Source organism: Telmatherina bonti, assembly GCF_933228915.1.
Source record: "Telmatherina bonti genome assembly, chromosome: 8".
Taxonomy (NCBI): domain Eukaryota; kingdom Metazoa; phylum Chordata; class Actinopteri; order Atheriniformes; family Telmatherinidae; genus Telmatherina; species Telmatherina bonti.
Window position 1 is genome coordinate 4,678,450 of NC_136626.1, and position 20,125 is coordinate 4,698,574.

At 50.4% G+C, this 20,125-nt stretch overlaps 1 protein-coding gene across 1 annotated transcript; it reads left to right on the top strand.

Annotated features, from left to right (window-relative positions):
* The first annotated feature begins 2,440 nt into the window (after nt 1-2,440).
* LOC306759133 (phosphatidylinositol 3-kinase regulatory subunit gamma-like) lies at nt 2,441-19,663 on the top strand. Its single transcript, XM_079244654.1, has 9 exons — nt 2,441-2,676; nt 13,324-13,453; nt 13,537-13,635; nt 13,726-13,906; nt 14,133-14,258; nt 14,333-14,652; nt 17,533-17,607; nt 18,056-18,226; nt 19,220-19,663. Exons 1-9 carry the CDS (start codon nt 2,562-2,564, stop codon nt 19,416-19,418), a joined length of 1,416 nt encoding a protein of 471 aa, XP_079100780.1. The 5' UTR covers nt 2,441-2,561; the 3' UTR covers nt 19,419-19,663.
* Nucleotides 19,664-20,125: the final 462 nt, after the last annotated feature.

Here is a 20,125-nt window from a genome sequence, read left to right on the forward strand (position 1 = left end):
AGTTACAATCATGTTCTCCGTGTATTTGCTAGCATGCTAATGCTAACATCTAATGTCATGGTGGGAAGTTTCTTCTGGAAGTTCTGCAGAAATCATTCCTACATTTCTCTCATCGCTTCTCATTTCTCTGCATTTTTTGGTGAATTTTCTCTTTGTGGCGGCAGAGTGGAGAGCGAGACCACCATCTACAAAATAAAGCAGCGTTTTCCCACCAACCAGCGTCATCGTCAAAGATCCTGCACCGTCAGCAAAGCTTTAAAAAGTTCCTCTTGATGTTAATTTTTCTGCAACAGGTGGCTGGAAGCAGAGTTATAATAAACTGTAGTTGTATGAGACGCTGCGAAGCTGCATTCGCCATGCAGATACCTCCCCCCCATGCTGCTGTGGCCTATTGTTGGGAAAGTTAAACGGGAGCTGAAGGCTCCGCCCCCTTTATGGAGGGGCGGAGTCAGTTCCTATGTCATTGTTAGAGATCCATCTGCCCGGCCACGCACACACTGACAAACTCGGAGCAGCAGCAGCAATTAAACCCGTTTGACACACTTGACAAGAGTAGCGTTGGGTTGTGTGTGTCCGGCATGAGCCATCTGTGAAACACACACACACACACACACACATAATCTGTGCAATAAATACGTTTCATCCTGGATGCAGGAAGAGTCTCCATCCTCCTCTTGAGACGAGACAGACGAGTGGGGAGGTGTTGGATGGACAGAATGGGTGGAGGGCAGATTGGAGAGCAGACCTTCCATAAATGCATGGAAGGTCCGTCACGCACCAAGTACCAAGTACCAGGCCCAGTTTCAGTCCATTCCAGGTACCAGGCCCAGTTTCAGTCCATTCCAGGTACCAGGCCCAGTTTCAGTCCGTTCCAGGTACCAGGACGAGTTACAGTCAATTCCAGGTACCAGGCCCAGTTTCAATCCGTTCCAGGTCCCAGGACGAGTTACAGTCAATTCCAGGTCCTAGGACCAGTTTCAGTTCAGTCCAGGTACCATGCCCAGTTTCAATCCAGTCCACGTACCAGGCCCAGTTTCAATCCAGTCCACGTACCAGGCCCAGTTTCAATCCAGTCCACGTACCAGGCCCAGTTTCAGTCCAGTCCAGGTACCAGGCCCAGTTTCAGTCCATTCCAGGTACCAGGCCCAGTTTCAGTCCGTTCCAGGTACCAGGACGAGTTACAGTCAATTCCAGGTCCCAGGCCCAGTTTCAGTCCAGTCCAGGTCCCAGGACCAGTTTCAGTCCAGTCCAGGTACCAGAACCAGTTTCAGTCCATTCCAGGTCCCAGGACCAGTTACTGTCCAGTCCAGGTACCATGCCCAGTTTCAGTCCAGTCTAGGTACCATGCCCAGTTTCAGTCCAGTCTAGGTACCAGGACCAGGTCCAGAAGATCTTAACTTTAACATCTGAACAGGAAAAAAAAAAAAAAGCTTCTAACTGACAGAACAAGCAGGAATTGATGTCCTGAAGAAATATGAACAAATCCAGTACAGAAACGGGTCTGATAGAGGGTCGGATCCACCCCAGAACCCGGATGTGGGATCATCTGGACAGAAAACAACAAAAAGCAGAAACATCTGAAGGAGAGTTTGGAAAGTCCTTCCAGGATCCCGAGGACGACTTAAAGAGGACAAAAGTTTTTCCAACAGGTTTCAGACTGGAAGCTCTGTGGAACTGGACTGACTCAGGTTCTGTCTCAGAAACTGGTTCTATAATCATTTTAATTTGAAATTTGGAGCTTTTATGAAAGATGGGCTCCTATGTGGAGGAAAATGTGACGTTTAAAACACGCTGAGTGTCACGTGTGTATTTAACAGACAAACCAGATGATGATGAGGTGGATGGTGATGATGATGTGTGAAATCTACTCTGTATTTCTGCTCAGAAAAGTCCAGATAAAATGGGAAAATCTGGAAAATCACAGAATTCCTTTCAGGTTTTTTTTCCTACGGGGCATCTGAGCATGCGCAGGGAGATAGAAACGGGCTGGGAGAAAGCGGGGGGAGGAGTGGGTGTTTTAAAGGTTATTGCTCAGTTTTCAACTCAACTTATTAAATAATATACATATAAAAATAGGTACTTCTAGTATATTTAGTATGACTGTAACGTTATTTGTGTTTCGGCGTGTTTTTAGAGGGAAGCTTTGGAACTGTTTGGCGCCGACCCCCCCTGTGAGTCATGGCGGAGTGGTTTGTTCCGGCGGCGGTCGGACTCCTCCCGCCTCCTTACCGCAGAGCGGCTCTGAACATGAAGCCGGTAGGACGACGCAGCCCGCGGAGAAGGGACAGAAAAGTAGAGCTGGCTTCTACTCACGCGGCGTCTAAATGACCTTTATGTCTTTTCTATTTTTACAGTTGTATCTGTAAACACTCGGGGCCTTGATGAGGAGCCCCGGGCCGCTGTTATGTCGGACGCAGCCCGGTGCTGCGTTTCTATTTATTTCGCTCTGAAGCAGGAATTCAGACTGAAGACAATATATCCGTTTAATTATTTTCTTTAGTTTGTTTTCAGCCGATCGATCGATTTTCTTTTATCCGGTTCGTCCGCGCGGAGAGTAGCCTATGTACAACACGGTGTGGACGGCGGAAGGAGGCGGCGAGGACGCGGACTGGCGGGACGTGATGATGCCCTACTCCACGGAGCTCATCTTCTACCTGGAGATGGACCAGCCGCCAGGTGAGATGGACCAGCCGCCAGGTGAGATGGACCAGCCGCCAGGTGAGATAGACCGGCCGCCAGGTGAGATAGACCGGCCGCCAGGTGAGCTGGAGGTCGGACTGGACCACCTGACCCCTCACAGCAGGTTACATGCCAGTTCGGACCCCAGTCCTGGTTTATAGTCTGTGGTTCGGTTCCGATGAAAACCAGTTACCTGCCAGTCTCTCTCTCGTGCACGTTACTGTGCAAATCTGTGCGCTGCGCGTGCATCTCTGCAAACCTGCAGTAATGTTGGAAAGAAATGAATGCAGCAGGAAAATGTCATTATGACACCTGCAACCTTCATCCTTTACCGGATCTTTCTCTCCACACACACACACACACACACACACACACACACACACACGCACACACACGCCTCCCCCCAGTGAGCGAGGAAGAGGGGGGATGGGGATCGGAGGGGGGAGACCAGAACCCGGAACAAAGCCAGGGAAGAATCCAGAACACATCTTAAGAGGCGTTTTTAGCAGATTTATTCCTCTGTAGTGGAACCCTGTCATTTGACTCCCCCGTCCCTTCTGGGGGCTCTGATGGGTGGGGGGGGGTAAGATTCCTGACGCTCCACATGCAGAGTCAGCATCTTCCCCGTCCTGTTTCTGCTCCTGGAGCTGCTCTGTAGAGAAGAAGCAACCTGTGGCTCTTTGTTTGGATTTTCCGAGCTGCTGGCGCTTTGCACGGCGAGCTGGTGCACGCCGAGCTGGTGCATGGTCGCTGCGGCCGTTTGGGAGATCTCAGACGTTGGACGGTGTTGCAGGTCTTTGTCTGGTCGAGCTCATCACCGGTCCCTGCAGCCAAACGTCACTCCCCGCTCCTCTCTGTTTCTTTGTGTGGACAGGATGAAAGATCAGCGAGGTGATGGAGGCGTGGGTAGAGTTTGTACCAAAGCCTGTGTGTGTGTGTGTGTGTGTGTGTGTGTGTGTGTGTGTGTGTGTTTAGCCCAGGTGGAGTGTCAGCGTTGCCTCCAAGTGTGGATATGTGCAGAACGATGAGCTGCTTGGTCTCGCCATCGCGTCCGGATCAGACTTCCTCGCAGCCTCCCGGGCGCCACGCTGCTTCCTTTCTGCTCTCACGTCTGCGTGCCTCACCGTACGGTGATACTCGTGTCTCTGCACCTGATGCAGCATCGCCATGCAACACCGACGCAGGTCGGCGAGCAGCAGAGGAGCGAGGCTTCCATCAGGACTAAATCCAGACGCATCATCGCTGAGTTTGTTTGGATGCAAAGCAGGTATCGTCACCTGCAGGACATTTGTTCTGTTCAGTAGAACCGGTTGATGGCACCCAACGTCCATCCCGGATCCTTCCCATCTTCATGGTGAATGACATGAAGAAAGGCGACTGGTGCGTCCTGGTTCACCAGGATGGAAACGCCACCAGGTTACGTGGTGAAGCACGTCACCGTAATTATCCTGACGTCACCTGGAGGGACAAAACTTTTTTAAAAAAAACTTTAGAACGTGTCTTTTGTTCTGCGGGACACCTGTTTCATTCTTTAGAACGTGTCTGTTCTGCGGGACACGTGCTTTGTTCTTTAGAACGTGTCTGTTGTTCTGGGGGACACGTGTTTTGTTCTTTAGAACGTGTCTGTTCTGCGGGACACGTGCTTTGTTCTTTAGAACGTGTCTGTTGTTCTGCGGGACACGTGTTTCATTCTTTAGAACGTGTCTGTTCTGCGGGACACGTGCTTTGTTCTTTAGAACGTGTCTGTTGTTCTGCGGGACACGTGTTTCATTCTTTAGAACGTGTCTGTTCTGCGGGACACGTGCTTTGTTCTTTAGAACGTGTCTGTTGTTCTGCGGGACACGTGTTTTGTTCTTTAGAACGTGTCTGTTGTTCTACGAGACGCGTGTTTCGTTCTTTAGAACGTGTCTGTTCTGCGGGACACGTGCTTTGTTCTTTAGAACGTGTCTGTTGTTCTGGGGGACATGTGTTTTGTTCTTTAGAACGTGTCTGTTGTTCTGCGGGACACGTGTTTTGTTAGGTGTCCTTTGATCTGCCGGACACGTGTTTTGTTCTTTAGAACGCGTCTTTTGTTCTGCGTAACACGTGTTTCGTTCCTTAGAACGTGTCTTTTGTTCTGCGGGACACGTGTTTCATTCTGTAGAACGTGTCTTTTGTTCTGCCGGACACGTGTTTTGTTCTTTAGAACGCGTCTGTTCTACGGGACATGTGTTTCGTTCTTTAGAACGCATCTGTTCTACGGGACATGTGTTTCGTTCTTTAGAACGTGTCTTTTGTTCTGCAGGACACGTGTTTCGTTATTTAGAACGCGTCTGTTCTACGGGACATGTGTTTTGTTCTTTAGAACGTGTCTTTTGTTCTGCGTAACACGTGTTTTGTTCCTTAGAACGTGTCTTTTGTTCTGCGGGACACGTGTTTCATTCTGTAGAACGTGTCTTTTGTTCTGCCGGACACGTGTTTTGTTCTTTAGAACGCGTCTGTTCTACGGGACATGTGTTTCGTTCTTTAGAACGTGTGTTTTGTTCTGCAGGACACGTGTTTCGTTATTTAGAACGTGTCATTTGTTCTGCGGGACACGTGCTTTGTTCTTTAGAACGTGTCTGTTGTTCTGCGGGACACATGTTTCGTTCTTTAGAACGTGTCTGTTCTGCGGGACACGTGCTTTGTTCTTTTGGTGTCCTTTGTTCTGGGGGACATGTGTTTTGTTCTTTAGAACGTGTCTGTTCTGCGGGACACGTGTTTCGTTCTTTAGAACGTGTCTGTTCTGCGGGACACGTGCTTTGTTCTTTTGGTGTCCTTTGTTCTGGGGGACATGTGTTTTGTTCTTTAGAACGTGTCTGTTGTTAATGCGGGACACGTGTTTTGTTCTTCAGAACGTGTCTGTTGTTCTGCGGGACATGTGTTTTGTTCTTTAGAACGTGTCTGTTCTGCGGGACATGTGTTTTGTTCTTTAGAACGTGTCTGTTGTTATGCGGGACACGTGTTTTGTTAGGTGTCCTTTGATCTGCCGGACACGTGTTTTGTTCTTTAGAACGCGTCTGTTCTACGGGACATGTGTTTCGTTCTTTAGAACGTGTCTTTTGTTCTGCGGGACACGTGTTTCATTCTGTAGAACGTGTCTTTTGTTCTGCCGGACACGTGTTTTGTTCTTTAGAACGCGTCTGTTCTACGGGACATGTGTTTCGTTCTTTAGAACGTGTCTTTTGTTCTGCAGGACATGTGTTTCGTTATTTAGAACGTGTCATTTGTTCTGCGGGACACGTGTTTCGTTCTTTAGAACGTGTCTTTTGTTCTGCCGGACATGTGTTTCGTTCTTTAGAACGTGTCTTTTGTTCTGCAGGACATGTGTTTCATTATTTAGAACGTGTCATTTGTTCTGCGGGACACGTGTTTCGTTCTTTAGAACGTGTCTTTTGTTCTACGGGACATGTGTTTCGTTCTTTAGAACGTGTCTTTTGTTCTGCAGGACATGTGTTTCGTTATTTGGAACGTGTCATTTGTTCTGCGGGACACGTGTTTCGTTCTTTAGAACGTGTCATTTGTTCTGCGGGACACGTGTTTCGTTCTTTAGAACGTGTCTGTTGTTCTGTGAGACACGTGTTTCGTTCTTTAGAACGTGTCTGTTCTGCGGGACATGTGTTTCGTTCTTTAGAACGTGTCTTTTGTTCTGCAGGACACGTGTTTCCTTCTTTAGAATGTGTCTTTTTTTCTGCAGGACACGTGTTTCGTTATTTAGAACGTGTCATTTGTTCTGTGAGACACGTGTTTCGTTCTTTAGAACGTGTCTGTTGTTCTGCGGGACACGTGTTTCGTTCTTTAGAACGTGTCTTTTGTTCTGCGGGACACGTGTTTCGTTCCTTAGAACGTGTTTTTTGTTCTGCGGGACACGTGTTTCGTTCCTTAGAACGTGTTTTTTGTTCTGCGGGACACGTGTTTCGTTCTTTAGAACGTGTCTTTTGTTCTGCCGGACACGGGTTTTGTTCTTTAGAACGCGTCTGTCCTGGGGGACACGGGTTTCGTTCCTTAGAACGTGTCTTTTGTTCTGCGGGACACGTGTTTCGTTCTTTAGAACGTGTCTTTTGTTCTGCCGGACACGGGTTTTGTTCTTTAGAACGCGTCTGTTCTACGGGACACGTGTTTCGTTCTTTAGAACGTGTCATTTGTTCTGCGGGACATGTGTTTCGTTCTTTAGAACGTGTCTTCTGTTCTGCAGGACACGTGTTTTGTTCCTTAGAACGTGTCTTTTGTTCTGCGGGACACGTGTTTCGTTCTTTAGAACGTGTCTTTTGTTCTGCGGGACACGTGTTTCGTTCTTTAGAACGTGTCTTTTGTTCTGCGGGACACGTGTTTCGTTCTTTAGAACGTGTCTGTTGTTCTGTGAGACACGTGCTTTGTTCTTTAGAACGTGTCTGTTGTTCTGCGGGACACGTGTTTCGTTCTTTAGAACGTGTCTTTTGTTCTGCGGGACACGTGTTTCGTTCCTTAGAACGTGTTTTTTGTTCTGCGGGACACGTGTTTCGTTCCTTAGAACGTGTTTTTTGTTCTGCGGGACACGTGTTTCGTTCTTTAGAACGTGTCTTTTGTTCTGCCGGACACGGGTTTTGTTCTTTAGAACGCGTCTGTCCTGGGGGACACGTGTTTCGTTCCTTAGAACGTGTTTTTTGTTCTGCGGGACACGTGTTTCGTTCTTTAGAACGTGTCTTTTGTTCTGCCGGACACGGGTTTTGTTCTTTAGAACGCGTCTGTTCTACGGGACACGTGTTTCGTTCTTTAGAACGTGTCTTTTGTTCTGCGGGACACGTGTTTCGTTCTTTAGAACGTGTCTTTTGTTCTGCGGGACACGTGTTTCGTTCTTTAGAACGTGTCTTTTGTTCTGCAGGACACGTGTTTCGTTCTTTAGAACGTGTCATTTGTTCTGCGGGTTACGTGTTTCTTACTTTAAAATGTGTCTGTTGTTCTACGAGACACGTGTTTTGTTAGGTGTCCTTTGAGCTGCGGGACGTGTTTTGTTCTTTAGAACGTGTCATTTGTTCTTCGGGACACGTGCTTTGTTCTTTAGAACGTGTCTTTTGTTCTGCGGGACATGTGCTTTGTTCTTTAGAACGTGTCTGTTGTTCTGCAGGACACGTGTTTTGTTCTCTAGAACGTGTCTGTTCTGCAGGACACGTGTTTTGTTAGGTGTCCTTTGATCTGCGGGACACGTGTTTCATTCTTTAGAACGTGTCTTTTGTTCTGCCGGACACGGGTTTTGTTCTTTAGAACGCGTCTGTTCTGCGGGACACGTGTTTCGTTCCTTAGAACGTGTTTTTTGTTCTGCGGGACACGTGTTTCGTTCTTTAGAACGTGTCTTTTGTTCTGCGGGACATGTGTTTCGTTCTTTAGAACGTGTCTTTTGTTCTGCAGGACACGTGTTTTGTTAGGTGTCCTTTGATCTGCGGGACACGTGTTTCATTCTTTAGAACGTGTCTTTTGTTCTGCCGGACACGGGTTTTGTTCTTTAGAACGCGTCTGTTCTACGGGACACGTGTTTCGTTCCTTAGAACGTGTCTTTTGTTCTGCGGGACACGTGTTTCGTTCCTTAGAACGTGTCTTTTGTTCTGCGGGACACGTGTTTCGTTCCTTAGAACGTGTCTTTTGTTCTGCGGGACACGTGTTTCGTTCCTTAGAACGTGTCTTTTGTTCTGCGGGACGTGTTTCGTTCCTTAGAACGTGTTTTTTGTTCTGCGGGACACGTGTTTAGTTCCTTAGAACGTGTCTTTTGTTCTGCGGGACACGTGTTTCGTTCCTTGGAACGTGTCTTTTGTTCTGCGGGACACGTGTTTCGTTCCTTAGAACGTGTTTTTTGTTCTGCGGGACACGTGTTTCGTTCTTTAGAACGTGTCTTTTGTTCTGCCGGACACGTGTTTCGTTCTTTAGAACGTGTCATTTGTTCTGCGGGACACGTGTTTCGTTCTTTAGAACGTGTCTTCTGTTCTGCAGGACACGTGTTTTGTTCCTTAGAACGTGTCTTTTGTTCTGCGGGACACGTGTTTCGTTCCTTAGAACGTGTCTTTTGTTCTGCGGGACACGTGATTTGTTAGGTGTCCTTTGATCTGCCGGACACGGGTTTTGTTCTTTAGAACGCGTGTGTTCTACGGGACACGTGTTTCGTTATTTAGAACGTGTGTTTTGTTCTGCGGGACACGTGTTTCGTTCTTTAGAACGTGTCTTTTGTTCTGCGGGACACGTGTTTCGTTCTTTAGAACGTGTGTTATCCAGTCCTGTTAGCACAAGAATCCTGTTTTAGGAAAAATTCTGAAACCCAAGCTGAGAATTAGTCGTTAGCAGAGGGATTAATTATTGGCGGGGTGATTAATCGTTAGCGGGGTGATTAATCGTTAGCGGTGCGATTAATTGTTAGACGAGTGATTAATCATTAGCGTGTTGATTAATCGTTAGCGGGGTGATTAATCGTTAGACGAGTGATTAATCAGTAGCTGGTTGATTAATAGTTAGCAGGGTGATTAATGTTTGACGTTTTACTCCGGCGTAGAACAACGCAACGTTTTCCTCTCCTTCAGACGACTAGTTGATGTCAGACTGGATGCGCCGCTGCTGCTTCTGCCTCATACATCTGCTCTGTGGCGCTCCAGAAGCTGTGGATATACCACGGAGAAACTCCGCCTCCCTCCTTCCTTTCTTTCTTTCTCTGGTGAGACTCCGCCTCTTTCTCCTGGCTCCTCCTGATTGGCGGAGGGGGCGTGCCTCTGTGCTGGGATTAGTTGGCTCTTTTAGGATTAGCCTCTCTGTCTTTCCTTCATTCGGAGGAGGCAGTGGAGGAGGAGGCAGAGGAGGGAGGAGGGAACAGCTGAGAGAAGAGCAGCATGCAGCTAACGGCGAGCGGCGCAGTGGAGGACGGTAAGATGCTGCAGGTTTTTGTCTTCACGTCCAAACCGCCCCTCAAACTGCTAAACGGAGTTTTTACTCTCTGAACTTTGTTGCCTGAAGTGTCCTCCGCCCGCTGCTGCATCCAGATGTGGGGCTCCGAGTGCGCTTCATTTACGTGCACGAAGTCCTGCTGACGAGCTGCGGTCATTGTTTAGGAGAGGTGTGTGTGTGTGTGTGTGTGTGTGTGTGTGTGTGTGTGTGTGTGTGTGTGTATGGATTTGTGTTGAAGTGTGTAACTCAGCGCTGCTCCTTTGTCTGGGGGGGGGGGGGGTGTCTTTGTTCGCCGTCGCTCAGCATGGATGATTGTTCCACACAACAGTTGTTGCCGTTTTGTCGTCTGCAGGACAAACCGATCAGAAGTATTGATCTGCTGCTTTATGACAACTTTAACAGTTTGTCACTTTTACTTCAAATGCTTCAAAGTTTGACTTCCTGCAGCGCAGATGTCCCGTGTGCTGCTAGAGTCCAGTTCTCCAGACATTTCCGTGCGCTAGTGCATGTGTGCACATGCGTGTGTGCACGTGTGCGTGAGGTGCAGAGGGACAGGCGAACTTCTGGCAGCAGTGGCGTTGATGGAGAACAAAGACGAAGCTGAAGGTAGAGGTCGGCTTCCAGCTGTTGGGTTGCACTGTCAGCGGGAACGTGCACGTGGCGGGGTCCAGGTGCACGTGGCGGGGTCCAGGTGCACGTATGGAAATGCATCGGTTCCAGATGTTGAGAAGAACATCAGACTTGCAGCTGAGAGGAGCGTTCTGGCGGAATGGCTGCAGGATTTCGGCCGTCTGGCTGCAGAGCTCCTGGTTCTCCTGCAGGAGGTGAAACGTTCCGGCTGAGACAGAAACAAAAATAAAGCAACATGTTGTTTACCTTTGTTTACTGTGCTGATCTGGTCACATGACCCCACATGGGACGTCCCAGTGAGGGTGATTGTGAGTCTTCCATCCTGGTGTTTAGTGCTGAGACGGATGTGAAACTGGCTGTGATGCCGATGGGTCCCGGGACCCACTGGGAGGTTGGAGTCCCTGCAAAATTCTTCAGCTCCCTGATTTAAGTTTCTTTGTGTTCCTGTGCTGGCAAGTCGGGCTGGAGCGCAGAAGAACTGGGAGCAGAAATGCAGCTGCATCACTCTGTGGACCTGTTACAGCTTCATCTTCTTCTTCTGTGGTATTTTTGCCTTCTCTTCTCCTGCTGGATCTGTTGGGAAGCAGGACGTATGCGCACACGCCGCCGCTGGGTTTTATTTCAAGACTGAAAGCCTTTATTGCCAAATGCACAACTATAAACATGTTTCCCTGTAAAAGGAAATTCTTACTTTGCTGCTCGCGCCGGATGCCAAAGGTCAAGAATCAGAGGTACAAAGTATAAAATAGACAATAAGATACAAAATACAGTAGAAATAAACAATCTTTAAAGAATATACACGATGAAAAATATAGTCCATATGTTATCTACATTTGCAGACATGTCTATCTTAGTTTTATGTGCAACTATCAGAAGTATAAACAAAATGGTTGGTACATAAACGGGTTAGCGACTGTTCGTAAACTGGTTAGCGACAGTACGTAAATGGGTTAGCGACAGTACGTAAACGGGTTAGCGACAGTACGTAAACGGGTTAGCGACTGTATGTAATCGGGTTAGCGACAGTACGTAAACGGGTTTTCGACAGTACGTAAACGGGTTAGCGACAGTACGTAAACGTGTTAGCGACTGTATGTAATCGGGTTAGCGACAGTACGTAAACGGGTTAGCGACAGTACGTAAACGGGTTAGTGACTGTACGTAAACACGTTAGCGACCGTACGTAAACACGTTAGCGACCATACGTAAACACGTTAGCGACCATACGTAAACACGTTAGCGACCATACGTAAACACGTTAGCGACCATACGTAAACACGTTAGCGACCGTACGTAAACAGGTTAGCCTGAAGGTGAGGGTGGGAATAGTCCGTGCTGGGCGTGGGTGGGGTCTTAGACGATGGAGGCAGCTCTCCTACGGACTCTGTGGTGGTAAATACGCAGAGAGGGTTGAGGGTTCCTGGTGGTCTTTGTGGCAGTCGTTACCATTCTCTGCAGGCGTTTGCGCCCCCTCCTAGTAGTACCTCCCAGTAGTACTTCCCAGTAGTACCTCCTAGTAGTACTGCCCAGTAGTACTGCCCAGTAGTACTTCCCAGTAGTACCTCCCAGTAGTACCTCCCAGTAGTACTTCCCAGTAGTACTGCCCAGCAGTACCTCCTAGTAGTACTGCCCAGCAGTACGTCCTAGTAGTACCGCCCAGTAGTACCGCCCAGTAGTACTTCCCAGTACAACCTCCCAGAATTACTGCCCAGTAGTATTCCCAGTAGTACCTCCCAGTAGTACTGCCCAGTAGTACCTCGTAGTAGTACTGCCCAGTAGTACTGCCCAGTAGTACTGCCCAGTAGTACCTCCTAGTAGTACTACCCAGTAGTACCTCCCAGTAGTACTGCCCAGTAGTACCTCCTAGTAGTACTGCCCAGTAGTACCTCCCAGTAGTACCTCCCAGTAGTGCCTCCCAGTAGTACCGCCCAGTAGTACCTCCCAGTAGTACCTCCCAGTAGTGCCTCCCAGTAGTACCTTCCAGTAGTACTTCCCAGTAGTACCTCCCAGTAGTACGTCCTACTAGTACTGCCCAGTAGTACCTCCCAGTAGTACGTCCTACTAGTACTGCCCAGTAGTACCTCCCAGTAGTACGTCCTACTAGTACCGCCCAGTAGTACCTCCCAGTAGTGCCTCCCAGTAGTACCTTCCAGTAGTACTTCCCAGTAGTACCTCCCAGTAGTACGTCCTACTAGTACCGCCCAGTAGTACCTCCCAGTAGTACGTCCTACTAGTACTGCCCAGTAGTACCTCCCAGTAGTACGTCCTACTGGTACTGCCCAGTAGTACCTCCCAGTAGTACTTCCCAGTAGTACCTCCCAGTAGTACGTCCTACTAGTACTGCCCAGTAGTACCTCCCAGTAGTACCGCCCAGTAGTACTTCCCAGTAGTACCTCCCAGTAGTACGTCCTACTAGTACTGCCCAGTAGTACCTCCCAGTAGTACCGCCCAGTAGTACCTCCCAGTAGTACCTCCCAGTAGTGCCTCCCAGTAGTACCTCCCAGTAGTACCTTCCAGTAGTACTTCCCAGTAGTACCTTCCAGTAGTACCTCCTAGTAGTACCTTCCAGTAGTACTTCCCAGTAGTACCTTCCAGTAGTACCTCCTAGTAGTACGTCCTACTAGTACTGCCCAGTAGTACCTCCCAGTAGTACCTCCCAGTAGTACCTCCCAGTAGTACTTCCCAGTAGTACCTCCCAGTAGTACTTCCCAGTAGTACCTCCCAGTAGTACCTCCTAGTAGTACTGCCCTGTAGTACCTCCCTCACTCAGGTTCTCAACCAGTAGTCTGCCAACCACCAGGGGGGCAAACGCATAGTTAAAGCTTCATAAAGTTGCCGAAAGCACACTAACCTTTTCCTAGCAGCCAGTTAAGTGTTGTTTGATTGGTTGGACATTGGAACGCGCTTCCCCGCAGCCAGGAACGCGCTTCCCCGCAGCCGGGAACGCGCTTCCCCGCAGCCGGGAACGCGCTTCCCCGCAGCCGGGAACGCGCTTCCCCGCAGCCGGGAACGCGCTTACCGCTGCTGGATGAGTCGGACCCTCACCTGCGTCAGTGGATCGACGGTTTCTGACGTCTCTCTCTGTGTCTCCTCCAGCTCTTCCTCCGAAGCCGGCCAAGCAGTCCTCCACGGTCGGGGTGGGGGGAGGTGGCAGTAACGGTGCCAAGGATGGAGGCGCAGGAGGTTCGCTGCAGGAGGCGGAGTGGTACTGGGGAGACATATCCAGGTACGTCGACCCAGACAAGCCACAGACCGGAGTGAGTTTTGCTTCGGTGTCCTCATGTCGCCTCAGTCTCTCCTGTTTTTCAGGGAGGAGGTGAACGATAAGCTCAGAGACATGCCCGACGGGACCTTCCTGGTTCGGGACGCTTCCACCAAGATGCAGGGCGACTACACGCTCACGCTGAGGTAATGCCCGCCTTCACGCAGAGATTTACCGTGTTTAACCTGATGACGATGCGGTTTGTTCGCTGTGTGACCGTGTTCTTCTGCGTTCAGGAAAGGCGGGAACAACAAGCTTATAAAGATCTACCACCGAGACGGGAAGTACGGCTTCTCCGACCCGCTGACGTTCAACTCGGTGGTGGAGCTCATCAGCCACTACAGACACGAGTCTCTGGCCCAGTACAACACCAAGCTGGACGTGAAGCTCATGTACCCCATCTCCCGCTTCCAGCAGGTACCTGGTCCGCTCTGCTGCCTGAAGCCACACTTTATTTCTGCACAGCAAAGCCAAAAAAACTCTGGTTCTGCCCCCGGACCCAAACTGGGAGCCGGATCTGCCCCCCGGACCCAAACTAGACCCTCATTATTCTGTATTTGTCACCATTTAGTTTTCTTAGTTTTCTTCTTCGGGCATTTTGTCGCCATCATGTCCGTCTAACAGCTGCCTCTCCTCCTGTCAGGACCAGCTGGTGAAGGAGGACAACATCGACGCTGTGGGGAAGAAGCTGCAGGAATACCACAACCAGTACCAGGAGAAGAGCAAAGAGTACGACCGGCTGTACGAAGAATACACCAAGACGTCGCAGGTAAGTGCCGACAGAGATTCTTCCCTGCAGCGTAGCTGCTTTCCTCTCCTCACCGCTCTCCCATCCGGCCTCAGGAGATCCAGATGAAACGGACCGCCATCGAAGCTTTCAACGAGACCATCAAGATCTTCGAGGAGCAGTGCCATACGCAGGAGCGCTACAGCAAGGACTACATGGAGCGCTTCCGCCGCGAAGGCAACGACAAGGAGATGGAGCGGATCACGATGAACTACGAGAAACTGAAATCTCGGCTGGGAGAGATCCACGACAGCAAAGTCCGGCTGGAGCAGGACCTGAAGACGCAAGCCATGGACAACCGCGAGACGGACAAGAAGATGAACAGCTTGAAGCCCGACCTCATCCAGCTCCGCAAGATCAGGGACCAGTACCTGGTGTAAGTCTGTCTGGGGGGCGACAAGGACCAAGTCAAAACCAACGTTAATGAACACTTTATCGCTGCATCTTTGCGGTGCTGCGTCGTCTGTTGGGACGATGCATCACGTGTTGCGGCTTTGCAACGTTGCATTGTGGCGCTGCATCATGTCTCGTTGCGGCGCTTCAACGTGTTGTTGCGGCGTTGCAACATTGCATTGCTGCCTCATGCGGCGCTTCAGCGTGTTGTTGCTGCAGTGCTGCATCTTTGTGGTGTTGTGGCACTGCATCATTGCGACACTGCATCATGTGTCTTGTTGCGGCACTGCATCTTGATGTTGCGGCGCTGCATCGTGTCTCGTTGGGGCACTGCATCTTGTTGCAGCGCTGCAACATTGCATTGCTGCATCATGCGTTGCTGCATCAGAAGTATTATGCAGTAGCACGTCGTATTGCTGCGGCGTGTCATTGTGTCTTGTTGCGTTGCTGCACCATGCGTTGCTACACCATGCGTTGCTGCATCATGCGGTGCTACACCATGCATTGCTACACCATGCATTGCTGCATCATGCGGTGCTACACCATGCGTTGCTGCACCATGCATTGCTGCATCATGCGGTGCTACACCATGCATTGCTGCATCATGCGTTGCTACACCATGCATTGCTGCATCATGCGGTGCTACACCATGCGTTGCTGCATCATGCGTTGCTGCACCATGCATTGCTGCATCATGCAGTGCTACACCATGCGTTGCTGCATCATGCGTTGCTACACCATGCATTGCTGCATCATGCGTTGCTACACCATGCGTTGCTACACCATGCGTTGCTGCATCATGCAGTGCTACACCATGCGTTGCTACACCATGCGTTGCTGCATCATGCAGTGCTGCATCATGCGGTGCTGCATCATGCGGTGCTACACCATGCGTTGCTGCATCATGCAGTGCTACACCATGCGTTGCTGCACCATGCGGTGCTGCATCATGCGGTGCTGCATCATGCAGTGCTGCATCATGCGGTGCTGCACCATGCGTTGCTGCATCATGCGGTGCTACACCATGCGTTGCTGCATCATGCAGTGCTACACCATGCATTGCTGCACCATGCGTTGCTGCATCATGCAGTGCTACACCATGCGTTGCTGCATCATGCAGTGCTGCACCATGCGTTGCTGCATCATGCGGTGCTACACCATGCGTTGCTACACCATGCGTTGCTGCATCATGCAGTGCTACACCATGCATTGCTACACCATGCGTTGCTGCATCATGCGGTGCTACACCATGCGTTGCTGCATCATGCGTTGCTGCATCATGCAGTGCTACACCATGCGTTGCTGCATCATGCGTTGCTACACCATGCATTGCTGCATCATGCGTTGCTACACCATGCGTTGCTACACCATGCGTTGCTGCATCATGCAGTGCTACACCATGCGTTGCTACACCATGCGTTGCTGCATCATGCGGTGCTGCATCATGCGGTGCTGCATCATGCGGTGCTACACCATGCGTTGCTGCATCATGCAGTGCTACACCATGCGTTGCTACACCATGCGTTGCTACACCATGCGTTGCTGCACCATGCGGTGCTGCATCATGCAGTGCTGCATCATGCGGTGCTGCATCATGCAGTGCTGCATCATGCGGTGCTGCATCATGCGGTGCTGCACCATGCGTTGCTGCATCATGCGGTGCTGCATCATGCGGTGCTACACCATGCGTTGCTGCATCATGCGGTGCTGCACCATGCGTTGCTGCATCATGCGGTGCTGCACCATGCGGTGCTGCATCATGCGGTGCTGCACCATGCGGTGCTGCATCATGCGGTGCTACACCATGCGGTGCTGCATCATGCGGTGCTGCATCATGCGTTGCTACACCATGCGTTGCTGCATCATGCGGTGCTGCACCATGCGGTGCTGCATCATGCGGTGCTACACCATGCGGTGCTGCATCATGCGGTGCTGCATCATGCGGTGCTGCATCATGCGTTGCTGCACCATGCGGTGCTGCACCATGCGGTGCTGCACCATGCGGTGCTGCATCATGCGGTGCTGCATCATGCGGTGCTGCATCATGCGGTGCTACACCATGCGGTGTTGCATCATGCGGTGCTACACCATGCGGTGCTGCACCATGCGGTGCTGCACCATGCGGTGCTGCACCATGCGGTGCTACACCATGCGGTGCTGCATCATGCGTTGCTGCATCATGCGGTGTTGCATCACGCGGTGCTACACCACGCGGTGCTGCATCATGCGGTGCTGCATCATGCGGTGCTACACCATGCGGTGCTGCATCATGCGGTGCTACACCATGCGGTGTTGCATCATGCGGTGCTACACCATGCGGTGCTGCACCATGCGGTGCTGCATCATGCGGTGCTGCACCATGCGGTGCTGCATCATGCGGTGCTACACCATGCGGTGCTGCATCATGCGGTGCTACACCATGCGGTGCTGCATCATGCGGTGCTACACCATGCGGTGCTGCATCATGCGGTGCTACACCATGCGGTGCTGCATCATGCGGTGCTGCATCATGCGGTGCTGCATCATGCGGTGCTACACCATGCGGTGCTGCATCATGCGGTGCTGCATCATGCGGTGCTGCATCATGCGGTGCTACACCATGCGGTGCTGCATCATGCGGTGCTGCACCATGCGGTGCTGCATCATGCGGTGCTGCACCATGCGGTGCTGCATCATGCGGTGCTACACCATGCGGTGCTGCATCATGCGGTGCTACACCATGCGGTGCTACATCATGCGGTGCTGCATCATGCGGTGCTACACCATGCGGTGCTACACCATGCGGTGCTGCATCATGCGGTGCTACACCATGCGGTGCTGCATCAGAAGTATTATCCAGTAACGCGTCGTATCTCCTACTCAGGTGGCTCAATCACAAAGGAGTTCGACAGAAACGAATCAACGACTGGCTCGGCATAAAGAACGATAACACAGACGAGTGAGTACACTCTTCTTCTTCTACTACTTGTACTTTAATACTACATCTATTTCTTCTTCTACTCCCATTTTTCTTGGGATCTTAAAACTTTTTACTTCCATTTTTTTCTGTCGTATACTAATTCTTATGTACTTTTAGTTATTTTGTACTTCTTGTACGTCTTCTTCCTCTTCCACCTGAACGTTGCCTACTGGTATTTCTTCTTCTTGGACTTCTTTTTCTACATCTACTTTATTTCTGCTTCTTCTACTTCTTGTATTTCTACATTTGTTGTAATTCTACTTTTACAATTTCTACTTCTTTATTTGTACCACTCGTGTAGTTCTGCTTCTTTTACAACTTTAATTTGTACTTCTGGTTTTCTTCTTTAAATATTTTTCTGCATTTTTGTCGTGAAAAATCTGAACGTCTACATTTAAACCTCTCTCTGTTCTGTCTGTCGGTCCAGAAGCTACTTTGTCAACGAGGAAGATGAGAACCTTCCTCACTGTGACGAGAAGAGCTGGTTCGTCGGGGATCTGAACCGGACGCAGGCGGAGGAGCTGCTCATCGGGAAGCCGGATGGAGCGTTCCTGATCCGAGAAAGCAGTAAAAAGGGCTGCTACGCCTGCTCTGTGGTGTGAGTACTCGCTGCTTTTACAGCCAATCAGAACGCTGCGATGTGTTTTCTGTCTGATTATTTCTGTCATCGCATTGTTGTTTTTCTGGTTTAAACCATGAAAACTGAACCCAGTCTGCTTCGGAGACGTCCAGCCACAGTTTCGTCTCGACACGTCGTCAGAGAAAACGGTTTTCCTGCCTCGACGCTTCTGGTGCGTCTCCAGGGGGTAGAAAGTCAACTTCTTCCTCCCATTAACTTCCATTTAAAACCACACTGGGTTCTCAGACCGAAGCGCTATTCTCCTGTGTGCGTAAGACTTCCACACACAAAGAAATAGGATCCATTTACTGATCAGTCTGCAGCTTTTATGGGTTTAAATAGACGTCAGTTATTCAGACTCTCCTCCGTCTAACCTGGACGGAACCAGTTGAACCAGTTTTCCATCAGACGGGACGATGTCCGTTTACTGGTTTGCAGGTTGGACTTTCTGCAGGATTCCATGTCGAACATGTGACGTCATGTTAAGACGAAAACCTTATTTGATTCTTTTCATTCATCAGGAAAATATTCAGACCTGAAGCTCGGTGGGCGGTTCCTACCGTCGCCATCTTGGCAGCGTCACGCGTCGTTATCACTCCCGGACAATACAGATGTGGACAAAGAGGTGGAGCTAAGAGGGGGGCTGTGAGGGGGGGTGGATGATTGACATCGAGCGAACTCTAAGCTACATGTAGCTAAGAGCTAACTGAACTAACAGGAGCTAACCAGCTAGCGGAGGTGAGCGAGCTAAAGCTAACCTCCGTTAGACAGTTAGAGTGGAAACCGCCCACCGAGCTTCAGTTCGGCTCTTCAGGAACCTACATGTGACGTGACGGAGGCTCCGCCCACTTTTATAAACAGTCTGTGGACGTCCTTCTGGCGCCCTCTGTGGACGAAAGAGGAAGTGCAGCTTGATGACCTCAGATGTCCCCTTGTTGACCTCCGATCTGTGTCCTGTTGTTTCGTCCTCAGGGTGGACGGCGAGGTGAAGCACTGCGTCATCTACAGCACGCCGCGCGGCTTCGGCTTCGCCGAGCCGTACAACCTGTACAGCAGCCTGAAGGACCTGGTGCTCCACTATCACCAGACCTCCCTGGTGCAGCACAACGACTCGCTCAACGTGCGCCTCGCCTACCCCGTCTACGCACAGACGCCCTCCGGACGCAGATGAAGCCCGCCCTGCGGCCGCGGGCCGTAGGCGGGGGGCTCCAGGACGAGGCGCTGGCTGCAGCTCCGGGGGCGTTTTCTATTTTTACCAGAAGCTTCTGGAAGGGCATTCTTTCTAAAGATTGCTTGATTTGCACAAAGACCTTTTAAATGTTCCTGAATGTGAAGAAAGGCGACTGAAGGAAACGGTGGAGACGTCCAAGTTTCAGGTTGACACCCCCCCCGACCCCCCCACCTAAACTCTTTCATTTCCCACAAACTCAAACTTTCCTCTTTTTCCGAACGAGGAGACGATGTCGTACGAAAGACGGCCCAATGTAGCTTAACGGGACACGTCTCCATGATGGCTGCTGAGGGGCGGGGGGGGGGGGGGGCGGTCATGTTTTTGTTTGGGGCGTTTTGGTGCCTACATGTGAACAGCAACATCCCGGATCAGAACCAGAGACCAAAGCTGTGGTGAAAGACTGAACCCTTCTGGACCAAAGTTTTCCGAAACGCAACAGAACCAGGTCACAAACGGGGGCATGCTGTGGGTTTCCATGGCAACGTGGGGAGAAAATTCCATTTTTTTTCCTCTTCGATTCGCTAATTAACCCTTTAGAGTTCAAACTGAAACCTTTTTACCAAACAGCTGAAACACGTAAGTAGTGTTTCAGAACCAGAACCAGAACCCGGCCGCAGAGACGTTTCATTTCTAATGAGTCACGGAGC